The sequence below is a fragment of the Brassica oleracea genome, chromosome C3 (assembly GCF_000695525.1).
Source record: "Brassica oleracea var. oleracea cultivar TO1000 chromosome C3, BOL, whole genome shotgun sequence".
Taxonomy (NCBI): domain Eukaryota; kingdom Viridiplantae; phylum Streptophyta; class Magnoliopsida; order Brassicales; family Brassicaceae; genus Brassica; species Brassica oleracea.
In genome coordinates this window covers 2,399,282-2,413,029 of record NC_027750.1, presented here as the reverse complement: position 1 = coordinate 2,413,029, position 13,748 = coordinate 2,399,282, and the positions used below count along the sequence as shown (strand labels likewise).

The 13,748-nt window shown below is 34.7% G+C and overlaps 2 protein-coding genes and 1 long non-coding RNA gene across 4 annotated transcripts; 2 read left to right on the top strand and 1 right to left on the bottom strand.

Annotated features, from left to right (window-relative positions):
- Positions 1-608: 608 nt before the first annotated feature.
- On the top strand, positions 609-1,318 carry LOC106331646. Its single transcript, XM_013770040.1, has one exon. The coding sequence runs from the start codon at positions 669-671 to the stop codon at positions 1,119-1,121; it is 453 nt and encodes a 150-aa protein (XP_013625494.1). The 5' UTR covers positions 609-668; the 3' UTR covers positions 1,122-1,318.
- A 5,047-nt stretch (positions 1,319-6,365) lies between these two features.
- On the bottom strand, positions 6,366-9,209 carry LOC106328462 (homeobox protein knotted-1-like 4). Of its 2 annotated transcripts, none has more exons than XM_013766905.1 (6): positions 8,494-9,209; positions 7,817-7,937; positions 7,426-7,610; positions 7,106-7,237; positions 6,821-6,957; positions 6,366-6,661 (listed from the first exon to the last, which is right to left on the bottom strand). In XM_013766905.1, exons 1-6 carry the CDS (start codon positions 9,040-9,042, stop codon positions 6,628-6,630), a joined length of 1,158 nt encoding a protein of 385 aa, XP_013622359.1. In that variant the 5' UTR covers positions 9,043-9,209; the 3' UTR covers positions 6,366-6,627. The 2 variants fall into 2 exon arrangements, with proteins under 2 accessions (XP_013622359.1, XP_013622360.1); XM_013766906.1 differs by having other exon boundaries at positions 6,366-6,653.
- Positions 9,210-9,644: 435 nt separating this feature from the next.
- LOC106332666 lies at positions 9,645-10,882 on the top strand. The gene is made up of 2 exons (XR_001268147.1): positions 9,645-10,339; positions 10,452-10,882. It is a non-coding gene; the product is annotated as an uncharacterized LOC106332666 (long non-coding RNA).
- The last annotated feature ends 2,866 nt before the right edge of the window (positions 10,883-13,748 follow it).

The following is a 13,748-nucleotide window of genomic DNA, read 5'->3' as shown; positions in this document are numbered from 1 at the left end:
ATTAAAACCTAATTTTTCTTTCTTTTATTTGCTTTATAAAAATCATATACCAAAATGAGAAAAATGAAATCTTTTGGATTTGAATAATCCTCCGATGAGACGATATGAAGTTCTAATGGAATCATTGAGATCAAAATGATGATATCTTTTGACGATGAAGTTATCAGAACAGTGGTTTCGTTGGTGAGTTCGCGCCGCGAGAAGAAAATGGGGTAAACCCTAATGCGCTTGTGGGTCGAGACGTGAAAAAGACTGGGCTCCACATTGGGTTTCATGCGCCAAAGCCCAGTTCAATCCCCGTTTTAAACAGCGCAAATAACAAAACCAAAAAAAAAACGCAGAACGACCAGGTGCTGACACGTGTCAGCAAAAACCCCTATCTCCATGGTGACTTGGCGCAAAGAGGAGAGACTAGGCTCTACTTTATTGTATAAGATACCATGTAGCATTTTTCTACTATGATCATCACCAAAATCAGCGGAAAATACTTTATCAAAACAAACACTTTGAAAACGCGAACTACAGGCCCAAGCCCAAGCCTACTTGTCCACCCACGTCTTTTTTATTTTCTTCCCTATTTTTCTCCTATATATTCTCTCACATTCCTTCTTTTCTGGTTTTTATAACAGAACATTTTCTCTTTTCCTTACAGTTTCAGTTTTTTCGAGATGTACAATGAATGCAGTTCTCCTTCTTCCGCTAGATCAACGAGAAGTACTACCCACAGAATGAGATCTCCGATCTGCTGCCTAGGAGCCAACGCGGTGGTTGAACCTGAAGCGATGATCGGACCGAGAACACCTCGATCTCCTTATGAGTGGCTCAAATCCACGGCGCAGGAGCTCGAGCTCAGAGAACGTTGTCGCCGGGTCAAGACACGCGTCAAGGTTACGTGCCGCAACAACAACTGTGCTTATAATTGCGCTCACCACCACCACCACCAGCAGAGACACCAGAGCTATCCTGGAGATTTCAGCTACGATGCGTTGAGCTACGCGCTCAATTTCGAGGACGATGTACGAGCGGACGAGGACGGTTCTTTCCCTAATTTCACGGCGAGGTTGCCTCAGTCTCCGGTGACGAAGCCTAGATCGGCGAGGGTTGATCTTATTTCGTTCTGACCGTTAAGTAGTCCCCTTTGTTCGTGTGACGGCGGAATGTGAATTTTTCTCCGTTGTGCTTATTTGAGAAATAACGTACGAGTATGACGTCATTATTGTCTATATAAACGCTCATTCGCATATTGATTTGAGCAATTCTCTCGGATAGATTTTTTTAGTTTTTGTCACAAAAATTGACGCATTTTTTATTTTGATTTTTTTTGAATTTTTATTTTATTTTTTAAAATTTGAAATCCTATCCCCAAAATTTCAATCTTCAACCTTAAACTCTAAATCCTAAACCCTAAACCCCACCCCTTAACTCTAAATCCTAATGTTTACATTAATTAACCGTAGGAGTATAAGTGTATATTTACTTCTTTTGATAAAATATTTAAGTCTATTTTGGTCATTTTTATTTTTAAGGTTTATATTTGTGACAAAAACTTTTTTCAGGTATATAATTTCTCTATTGATAATGTGTGAAAAAAAACATTTTCTATATATATAACTCTCTCATCTTTCTTTGTAAATGAGCATTTTTTTGGTAAAAAAATTGTAAATAAGCATTTACTATTACAATATACAAATCTAATTCGATTTCACTTATGATTTGTAGATTGTTCTTGAAAAGAAAACGATTTCTTCCTTTATTTTATTTAGTATTTGTAAAAAATAATCTGGAATGCATGATCAAACCATGCATAACTGGAGTTGATATTAGCCGGTCACTAATTACCATTTACCACACTATTTTGTAGCTGGTACTAAATTAAAGATGTTCAGATCAAAAACTGGAGAGCTAGCTGTAAAATGATGAATGAGCAAATTCTTGAGCTGAGGATTAATTAATCAACATTGTTGAAACCTAAACGATTTGCGGCTGCAAGTACGGTCTCCGGGTTCAATTCGCACTGGCCACTAGGAAATTTACATGCGGACTTGCTCTGGTGTCCGAGACCGAAGACCGTTGCCTGGCCATGAACCACCATCGGGTTTGGTCTCTAGTCTGAACCACCACGGTGGAGTCTGGACACTCGGTTATCAAAAAAAAAAAAAAATTAAACGATATGCGATTGAGAAGTCAAGTATCAAAGTAGCAAAAGCTATATTCAACCAAAACTATGAGTGGGAGGTTTAAAACATTAAAGAATATAACAGAACCACAAAAGAGGTTATTGTTGTGTCGGCATAAGAAGAAAAGAAATTTACATGTTTTGATCAGTGAGACTGTCGCAGCATGCAAGAGCAAAGACGGTGTATTAGTCTCATGAACATACACAAAAGTTTTGTTATAATTTTTCGGACACAAGAACCTGGTTCGGCTACTCGAACTAGAATAATATAAATTTAATAATTAGAAAGAATCAATCTTCACGTTTCGATTAATTATAAATTATTATTTGGAAGGGGTGACCAATATAGATATTGGTAAGGTGGGTACGAGCATAAGCATCTAAAGCCGGTTGAAGATAGTGGAGGCCACGTATCATATTATCCTTAACGTTTAAAACTGAGTTTTTTAAAAAAAAAAGCAAGAAACGAGTGGAGATAGACTGAAGATAAGAGTGTGAAATGAACTGAAGTGGGGATGCAAAAAAAAAGGAAAAGTACCTAAAACGTCTTTTTCACATGTATTGATGTTTGGGTTGTTATGTAGTGAATCTAGTGATACATCACTTGCCACCAGTCGACGTGTCTCTTTCTCTTTGATGCTTCAAATCTTACTTATTTGTATAGTATTACCCTTTTAAAATTTTAATCACACACTAGATTGTGCGGGTTTTGTTTTTCATTTTCAATTGATTAAATTTAAAAATAACTATTTGTTCAAAAAATATATTTAAGAATGGCTACATTTTTAATTTTTATATTGTATTATTTGTTTATATCGGTAGTATAACTTAAATCATACACTACAAGAAAGCATAGCTTATTCTAACCAAATTTTTGACCATATAAGGTTGTCAAAATTATTTCTGACCACAAACTAACCATTTTATGATGATTAAACAAAATGGATAAAATGTGGTCAGAAACTACCGACGAACCAAACTGGTTACAAAAATGGTCAGTAATCTGTGACCAAGTTTTGACTACTTTAATATCGTCAGAAAAATGATCAGAAAAGAATCAGAAAGTGGTCAGATATTTTGAAAAAATTTAACCATTTCTTCCATTTTGTGTAGTGGTCAGAAAATGGTAAAAAAACGTGTAGTAGGTTGGATTAATAAAGTCAGATATCTTTAACCTAATTTACGCTTTCTTTTAGTGTTTCTTCTCACCTTCAGCGGCGCAAAGCTCTGTATCCACACTGAGTCTCAGATGATGACTACTCGAGCGCAACATGTAAATGTTTCTTCTATATAATTGTTTACAGGAAAACCATATAATTAAAGGTCACCGTTTTGGATTGGAACAATGACAGACCCAGGACAAGTACCTTCAGCTAGTTTCATGTATAAGACCAAGAAGCACAATTACGGATTACAAACAGAAGACAAGTAGATGAGAAGATTGTTATGGCACATAAGGTTGTGAGTAAATTGTCAGAATTGCTTGATGCAGATGCATACATTATTATGCTTGCGTTTTGTAGCTTTATTTGTTGGTTTTAAACCTTATGTAAGTACTATGTTAAAACTATTTCAATGTTAATGATTTAGGTTTGAAATCTAAACTATATTTGATTAGTCATTTGTATTTTAAATACAGTTTTATTGATTAATAAATTTAATTGAAATAACTAGATAAATTTATTAATAAGTGGTTAGAATTATCATAAATTGGTCAGGAAATGGTCAGGGACATTGTGACCACTTACTGATAACATTTTTGACGACTTGTCCTGACCATCTATGTGGTCAAAAATTATTGACCACTTTCTAACCAAAGCTCATTTCTGACGGAGCTTTTCTGACGGTTATAAATGGTTAGAAATTGGACAAAATAGTGTGTTTCTGACCGTTTGTTATCGGATATAGTGGTCAAAATGTGAACTATTTCTTGTAGTGATATAGTTTTAGCACGGTATCTCATTTGTCATTTGGTAATTTTTTTTGGTTTTTATTTATCATTCTTCATTATTTAATAATACTATTTAATTATATGTTTGAAATATAAATGAATATTCATTTCTAACAAAATTTTTGTAAAATATTTGTAAATGTATATTGTCAAAAATTAATCAGTTTAAATTGTTATTATCATTGAATAATTAATTTTTATATAATTTTTTATTTCTTGTTTACATCAATGCTAAATTAATTTTAATATCTAATCATATTTTAGCATAATTAGAATTTAAATTGTTAATTTTCGGATTTTAAAAAAAAATCTTCTGAAAAAAATTTTCAAAGATTTTTTTAGTTTTTTTTGAAGAATATTCAGCTGCATTTAAAATAAAAAAAAGTAAAGATATTGAAAGATATTAAAATTTTATACAGTTTTTGAAAAATGGTCCAAATAAAAAAAATACATAAAAAAGTCATGGCTTTTGTTTTAATAGATAATTTTTTTTATATTTTCCCTTGCAAGTTATTTCTTTAGCTAGACTTGATCACCAATGAAAGCCACATCATTCATTGTCAATCATCCTCGTTGAATTTTCAAAGTTTAGATATTTGTATTCACATTTATATATACATATTTATGAATAATATTTGGAATCGAATCTTATATCTGATGTAAAACAATGGTAAAGGCAAAATATCAGTCCGAGTCGAGATAGGAAATTGTGACGTTGAGGTGCACTTTTAATTAAAGATCTAGTACATTAGAGTTACAGACTGGATATTTGTTAGTTGTTACTTGTTGCTTGTTACGAAAGGTAACGTTATTTAGGTATAGTCTTTTTTGCCCTAATTTGTACGGTAACTTTCAGCTTTTGTGATAAGAAAGATAAAACTGCATCGTGACACCAAACAACGAACGTATATGTCAAAAAGTTTTATTATATTCAATTTGATTTAAGAGGTCGTGACCTCAACTTACAATTTTACAAATGTTGCCGTACCAAGATAAGTTCGCCATATATCAAAAGTTTTTTACAGAAACACCAGACGAATCAAACATTTTTATGAACTGTTATTCTTTCATATTTTTTTTGTATCATATCAGATCAGAAATTTTCGCGTACATTGGCTAACATGACATATAGAAGCTCATGATAGAGCAAGAAAGAATGTTGTCAGTTTGCTTGTCGTCCTTGTCTCTGTTTTATTCTCTATCACCTAGTTACCCACTAGTACTTTATTTTATCTGTATCACTTTGTTTTTTTCGTGTCGCTTTCAGATAGCGAATCTTTCAATTTATTCAGCACTGTAAATTGGAAAAAGAAAAAACATTATTATCTATAAGGACAAAAGAGAACAGAAATGACTGTTTCGTCACTGTTACGTAATAGATAACACACAGCTGCCTTTTGGCCCAGCTATCGAGAAACACTCTTCTTAGATTACTGTAATATAAGTAGAAGACAAAGACCAATCAGAAAACCACGTCATGCAATCTTATTCCTCTGTGTCTTTTTGTCTCTTAAAGTTAAAGGAGACTCCCTTCTGCTACTATTGAATTGCCACTATTAGCCCGTGTCTGCTAATCTTCATGAAAAAAAAGAACGAATTGAATTGAAGTAAATCCAAAAATTCATAAACTAGTTTGATTTACGTGCAACCGATCTGAATAAATAAAATTTACACTAGTAAATATTAATCGAATTTACTGGAGGTAGGGGACTACGTATGAAACGTCCGTGTTCACGCATTTGAACTATAATAGTAAGGTCCATGCGTACTGAGTCCCATGGGATGTGTCAAGAGACAACTCGGCCCATAATGGATACGAAGCCTAAGATGCTTGAGATGATACCGAAGATAATAGTCAGGCCCAAATGGAAAAAGTTTTTAGTAATTTCGACAACCGTCAACCGCGGAGAAAGTCTATTTTTTGTTCATTTGCCGGCAACCTTTGCAGCTCCGGAATGTGATCAGGCGTAAATAGGTTGGTCGTTTCATATATATTTTGTGTTAGGGTTAGCAAGTGATTCCACTAATTGTCTAATTGTATACTAAAAAAAAATGGTAAACCATTCTCCGGAAAGAATGAGAAAGCTCTGGCCACGCGCGTGAAAATTTGTTGTGGTGCGGATTCGAACTCGGATCCCTTGGAAATCCATGGAACGCCTTGACCACCCGACCACAGACGCGTAGTTCTAATTGTATACTATATACTATATAGTACGTCTAATAATCAGTTTGCACAAATGTTAAAAGAGAAACTCCTTGTTATTCACAAGATATGATAATAATGGGGATAGTAGTAACGATCCTATCACAAATTCCATCTTAGCCTCATATCACAAATCATGCTTCTACTTTTTGGTCTTTTGGGTTTTGTATGCTCCCTAATACAACATATGAAGACACAAAATACTTTCTACGCTGGTTTTGTGTAGGAGTTTTATCTTTGTATCTCCAACCTTCTATCAAGCTTTTGGATCGTTCCATGCACAGCTACAAACTGACTTCAACGCTCTCTTCCGCTATTTTCACCTGCATTACTTCATAAAACAAATCTCCGAAATTCAATGCTTCATGTTTTCTTGAAAATGTAACTAAATTAAATCTAACCATGCCTAAACAAGTTCACACTAACATATAAATTTAAAAGCTATACACTTTGTCACACTAGCATTATTCGTTTAATTGTGTGTTTGTACCTTCTGCGTTTGTTCTTTGAGGCGGTGGAAGAAGATGGATTGCTATGCCAATTCCTCTTTCTTTGATTGATGAACCAATTGTTTATCTGTTTGAGCTGCAAACCCGTCTCCTGCACCAACCTCGCCTTATCTTCCTCCTGCCAAAGTCATCTCATTCATTTAAAACTTTGGAGATTAGAAGGCAAATGAAGAAGTCACGAATGTAAGCCAAGCTGGATAGAACATAACAAGAAACCCTTGAGACGTATCCATGTCAGTGATTGAAGAAGTAGGATAAGGACTCACAGTAGGGTAAGGCCACTTAGAATGAGACTGCCACCAAGCTTTGAGAACCGAGGTGGTGTCTCCTGGTAATTTCCCAGCTCTTCTCTTTCTCAATATCTCCTCTCTTATGTCTACAATTTTCTCCTTGTAGCCCTTTTCACAAAAACATGATTTCACATCGTTAGATCAGCTATATATAATAGACGTACGTCACTATACAAGCTTTCTTTATATAAAACAAATGATAATAGTAATTGTCAAATAATGGACAATGTAACTTAACAGATGAGACAATGTGTATAAAGACTAACTGAAGAAAATATTTATATATCATTTGTTACCTGCTTGAGTTCATGTTTGAGTTCTTGTCTAACTCGTTCCATCAAGGATCTCTCACTCTCAGTGGGGACAAGAGGACCAAACCCCAACCCATCTAAGCTTCCATCAAACAAATGAGCATCACTTTCTACTTGCTCATCTTCGTCTTCGGACATTGTTGCTCCTGTGCCTTCACCAGGAGACACTCCTGTCTCACCCAACAAACAACCGTAAATCCTTAAGAAATCTATACCATATAACAGAAATGAAATAACAAATAAAAGAAATAGAAAACATATTCTTTGTCAATGCTACAATGCAACACATCACAAGAGTTTTTTTTTTTGACTAATAACATCACAAGAGTTACAGTAATAGCGTTAAAAATAAAAGGTGAATTCTCAAAAAACTAACCAGTGAAGCTTTGAAGAGACTGCTCAATCTCCCAACAAGCCATAACAGCTTCCATTGCATGGACACGAACATGCTGTTGCAGTTGTTCTTTAAAAGAGCATAGCAATAGTACATAATGCGACTGCACAAAAGCATGATATACGTATCTTTCAGACAATAGATCAAAACAAGTTTAAAAGGACAATAATCATAAGTCTAAAGATATATACATGGGATACACACAGAAAATGACAAACTATGTCGTTTATGTCAGAAGAATATGTCCATAACTACAACCAATGTATCGTTCAACCAAACTATATACAACTCTAAGTAAAATCATCAGTTGTCAAATTTCAACTGTACAAAACTAAAATCCAAATCTTAAACTGACTAATACTATATCCAACCAGGTCACTGAATATCTATGTATGTGTGTCGGTGCAAAGTACAAATCTATGAAAGAAAATTTCCCTTTCTTCTCTAATTTATTTATATAAAAACACCAACATATCGTCAAGTTAAATTTGCAAACCGTGAAAACTATAAACTAAAAAAGACAAAACGAAATTATTGATTTTATTTTCCCTAAACCGAAGAAAATAAACCATGTCTGATGAAAAAAGCCAGGTAATAAAATAGTGGAAATAAAATAAAAAATTTAAGATTTGGTGAGAAGGAATGAGAAGTTAAGTTACCATGAAGTGGTCAAGCTCCTTTTCATCACCGGAGATGAGTCCTTGAGAAGCAGCGTCTAACGTTGAGTACTTAGCCACGACGTTCTGCGACTGAGCGAGCTGTGCGTCGATCCTCGGAAGCTGATCCACCGGCGTTGCGATCCTCAGGCACGCCACGTGTGCCGACAACAGCTGCTCGTATAGTGGATGAGAGAGTATCTCCGCCTTGTGCCTCGCATTCTCGCCGATCATAGACTCCTCTCCGCCGGTAATGTTTTCCATGGCGTCACCAGAACCGGCGTTATTGTTGCTGGCGCCGCCGCCGCGTTGGAGGAAGGAGGAGGAACGAGAGAGCCACTGGTTAGCTGCGGCGGATGAAGGAGAGTCGGAGCTTGTTGCGGCGGCGGAGGCGGGAGTGTGGAGGTTTAGAAAGTTGTTGTCGGAGCGGAGGAGCCAGTTAGGCGGTGTGGATTCGTGGAAATGGTGTTCCTGCTGCTGTGGCGGCGGAGGAAGAGGAGGCTGGTGTTGTTGGTCGGTGAAGTGATTGAAATGATTGTTATGAAACGCCATCGTTTTCTTTTTTAAAAATCTTCTGTTTCAGAGAGGGAAAGATGAAAGAAAGAAAGAAAAGATGATTTCTCAGCGTTGACGATCTTTCTTGTGTTAAGTGCTATCTCAACAATGAAAAATAAGGGTTTGGCGTTTGGGTATGTAATACTATGTATGTGTTTGAATGTTTGAAATTTATTCCTGTAGCTATTATTTTAAAATTTATTATATATTATTAGTTTAGTTACCAATTTTTTTTATTTTATTTTTTGCTTTAAGTTACCAATTCTTTGATGGTGGTAAAGTGGGATTAGGTCTAAGAGCATGATTATTGAAGGGTTCTTGAGGTGGAGTTTTTAGCGGAATATAAGAAACTGTCTCTTAACTTTTAACTAAAAAATTAAGAACCGGCTCTTAAATAAGAGTTTTAAAAACGATTCTTAGTTTTTTTAGTTAAAAGTTAAGAGACGGATTCTTATATTCCTCTAAAAATTCCACCTTAAAAACCTCCCAATAATCATGCTCTAAAGTAGTAACATAGTAATAAGATTCACTGCGACAACGAAAAGTTCTATCGTTTTAAGAATAAAGATGGTAGGAGTTGTTGTCAAAAAAAAAAAAAAAAAAGATGGTAGGAGTTGACGGCAAAGGTATGATAAGATATTGATACGAATTGCGATAAAAAGGAAGTATTGTACCAATCCCCCCGACCTTTTCTCTCTCTTAGACGCTCTGTCTTCTCTCCTAACCAGCAACTCTCAAATTTTCAGATTTACAGCTCCGGCGGTTTCCATAGCGTCGGAGCTGTGCTGTCTTGTTTATAGATCTCCTCTGTGTGGTCCTTTTAAAATCTGTCTTGTACCTGGTTTTTTTTCTTTTCTTCTTTGTCTTGTTGTAGCCTGTTTGTTAATGGTGTAGCTCTTTAGGTCTTGAGGAGATCCTTCAGTGGTCCGTAAGATGTGGTGTGGGTTGATTTCATCGTCGCTGCGGCGGTTCCCTTGATTGTTTTGGCTAGATCTGTATTTTTTTCTGGTGTACGGTGCTGGTTGATGCCGTCTCTGATGTGGGTTGTTATTTCTTTCATTAGATTTGGTCAAAGCTCTGTTTTGTTAGTCGTTTGTGGTCGGCTTTTTGGTCTTTAGTGCTCACCCCTTCTCTGGTTTCTGGTAACCCAAGGAGCTCCTCTTTTCTGGTTTCGATTTGTGTTTTTCTCACCGCATGGTATCAGGTTTATGTCTCTCCATGGATGGGGCTGTAGTCTCTGGGAAGAGGTGGTTCACATAACACCATCTTCGCCGGCTTTTGTCTCCGGGAAGAGGTGATTCCTTTACACCGTCTTCGCCGGCTTAGCGCCGCTTTTGTTTGCGGTTTGGTTGTTCTACGATTTTCAATGTCCTATGAGTTAATGTCTCTTGTTGTGGCGTTTCCAGTTGATTTTCCATTCCTGTATTTGGTCGCTGCATCTTCAAGGATGCTATTATCATTAAAGATGCTTGCTCTTATTTGTTGGAAGACCGAAGCTCTGGATTCAAGCCTTTTTCAGTATGGTTTCGCTGATGGTGAAGTTCCGTTGGAGGAAGCTCATGTCTCCCGGTTGTGATGAGTGTTCACGCGGTGGTGTTGAGTCCTGTGTGGCTTTAAGACCTGTTTAAAGCTTTTGTAATTTCTGTTTTGGGTTTTGTTCAGCCTTGTTCGATGCTTATGTTAGGCTTAGTTCTTTTTGGAATTAAGACCTTTAATAAAACAACAGAAGAAAAAAAAAAGGAAGTATTGTACCATTTTCTTCCGTGTAGCTTGGCTAAATCTTTTGTCACTAAGCAAATGGTATCTGTCTATTATCGAGGAAAATATTTTGGATTTTCTTTTTCTTTCACTATATACCTGCTTTGCTTTTATATTTTTAGTGCAACTGAATTCATGAAACTCATTTTAACTTCTTTTTGTTTTCTAGCTGCAATTTTTTTTGTACGAAACCTAAACTATTTTGCAAAATATGTTAAGCAGACGAGTTTTATTACCACGTAAACATCATTTTCAGCAAAAATGAAATCGCATTGAAAATGTTTGAACCCTAGCTAGTTGTTCACTTTTCAAAGCAAACCCAATAAGCACAAAACCAATATGAATTGGTTAAACTCATTTCATCACCATGAATAACTTTTGAGCTCTGTTTCAGATTTGTATACCTAGTTTATATTACATCAACATCTTTACTACATAACATAGGTTTTGCAGAACTAAAACTCAAAATTACTTTGACAAAGTGTATCTTACCAAGCAACTTTAGTGGTTGAACCCCTAAATAATCTGCAGAGAGTTTGGCGCAAAGTTAAATAATCTCAAGAAAGATATTTGTTTGTTATAGACCATGAATAGTTGTAATCAGAGAAAATAGAAAACCGAAAGCAAGGAGGAAGGGGGACCATTACTGACGTCGTTAAACTCGGCCAAAAATATCGATGGACACGTATCGAGATAGCACTTTTCAGCTAACTGTGGTCCCTAAAAGAAATGGCATGCTGATCAGATAAGAGAATCCAACCGTACAAATTACATTTACATTATTGGTTGTAATAAGGGACCAATCAGTAAAATGAAGTGGGGACCAGTTTCTGAAATTTGACTTAAGCTCGTAGTTGCTGTCTTATCGAAAGTACGAAAACTTTAGTCCCATCAGAAAGTAAATTAAAAATGGATTTTTTTAATTTTGGTATGAACTCATGACTTCAGCCAAAATTAGTATACATAAAATAAAAGTTATCACGTATATATATCAAATAAATCTATATTAAAATGTCATAAAATGTAGAAGCATGAAATTTTAATGTGATCAGAAGCATTGAAAACGTAAACAAACAAATAGATGAGATAAAAAAAACTTCAATTACATATATCAGTTACTAATTAGTACAAAAAAGATTTAAAACGATAACACTCCTTACTCTTTGCACGATCAAAATATATCTACGTTGATCGGTATAGAGGCCTTCTAATTAATATGCTTGAGCACAACACTTGGACCAGTCGTAACCTCTCTACATCCACTACTTTCTCTCTAACTACTTTGTTTAAGATATTTTCAGATCATACTACTTTGCTTTTATACCAATCGCTCCGTTTTAATGTAGCCTCCGTTATGTAAGAATGAATACATGTAATAAAAAGTCAAATATATTCGTGAAATTATTTTTGGGAAACTATATTTAACTGGTACAATAATTGACATTAATATGAAACTAGTCACCAGTGGTCAAATAATTGCTAAAGAAAAAAACTACCCAATAATGAGAGTTTGTAGCCATTTGACCGCATCCAAAGATCTGGCATTAATAAATATAGATTTTTGTAAGTTTCTCGCTTGCGAGTAAATATATTGTTAGATTTTTAAAAAAATTGCAAGCTTCTCGTTTTACACGCGAGAGCCGATAAATGCGACGACTAAATTACCACAACAAAGAAAAATATCCAAACAGTGAGGTGCGTGATGATTGTTAATCAAAGAGTAGTACATGCGTCGAGAGAACATCCGGCGTGATCAGGTCTGTGTTTCGTGTGGAATCAACTAACACGTGAGTGGACGAAGGGAGTCACATTAACGATCACATTCGTCAATTTCATAACCACTCTTGTCCCCACATGAAGTGCCCTATGTTTCACGGCTCGACTAATTTGAATAGTAATGACTACTCTCCTCTGGAGTATTGTTTTTCTTTCTTTTTCTTAATTAAATATTAACCTACAAACTATTAATCACTCACATTAACATAAATGTTACGCAAATAATACATACTAAGATTTTTCTTGAAAATGGATTTGGACCTACTCATGTTTATTGTCTCCGGACCAAGATGAGAGTAGGCTGGTACCGTAGTAGGGAGAATCTTAATCAGAGATTTAGGAGATGATTGGTTGGGACTGTAGATGCTCTGGACAGCTAAAATTTAGTCCACAGCATGTCAATCAATCGAGTTTTGATTTCCTTAAAAAACTCACAGCAAAAAAATCTCTGCAAAATCAAAATATGGTTGTAAAGAGCTTTATTTCCAAAGCAAAAAATTAGTGTTTTAGAAATCTACAGCAAGAAAAGTTACAGCAAATACATCTACAAATTAAATTCTACAGCAAAAAATATAAAGCTACATCACTTACCAATCATCGCCTTATGCTGTCCATATTAGCGACATAAACAAAATTATTAATATTTTTTAGTAAATGACAGTGTGGTTGTTAACAAAAACCATCAATTGTCTATCTTTTCTTGTTTTTTCAATCAAATATATATGTTCTTCTTTTTTTTTCTTTTTAATAATTTCACAAGTCTATAAATCTACTAAACATCTCCAACCCACCCTTATATTTGACTCTATATGCTATAATAGAGAAAAATCTACTCCAACCCACCTCTATTTCTTTCCCTATAATAGAGATTGCTATTTTTTCCTCTATATTAGAGGAAAAAATAGCATTCCTCTATAATAGAGATGTACTTTTTTATTTACAAAATAGTCATTTAATTTTTGTGATTATAACTAAAATACATGTTTACGAAGAAATACAATTTTAACATATAAATGCACAGATTTTTGTTTACATACTAATTTTTAATTTTTATATATAAATAAAATAAATAAAAAGATATCTAATTATTTTATGTTTACATACTAATTATTTAATTTTAAAGTCAGACTTTTTATTTAATGAATGATATCTAAAATTTTATATTGATA

Coding starts and splice junctions, on each gene's coding strand:
- LOC106328462 (XM_013766905.1), bottom strand. CDS start 9,042: ATGGCGTTTCATAACAATCATTTCAATCACTTCACCGACCAACAACAC. Junction 7,238..7,425: donor TCAAACATGAACTCAAGCAG/GTAACAAATGAT, acceptor TTTTGTGAAAAG/GGCTACAAGGAGAAAATTGT. Junction 6,958..7,105: donor CTAAGTGGCCTTACCCTACT/GTGAGTCCTTAT, acceptor TGACTTTGGCAG/GAGGAAGATAAGGCGAGGTT.
- LOC106331646 (XM_013770040.1), top strand. CDS start 669: ATGTACAATGAATGCAGTTCTCCTTCTTCCGCTAGATCAACGAGAAGT.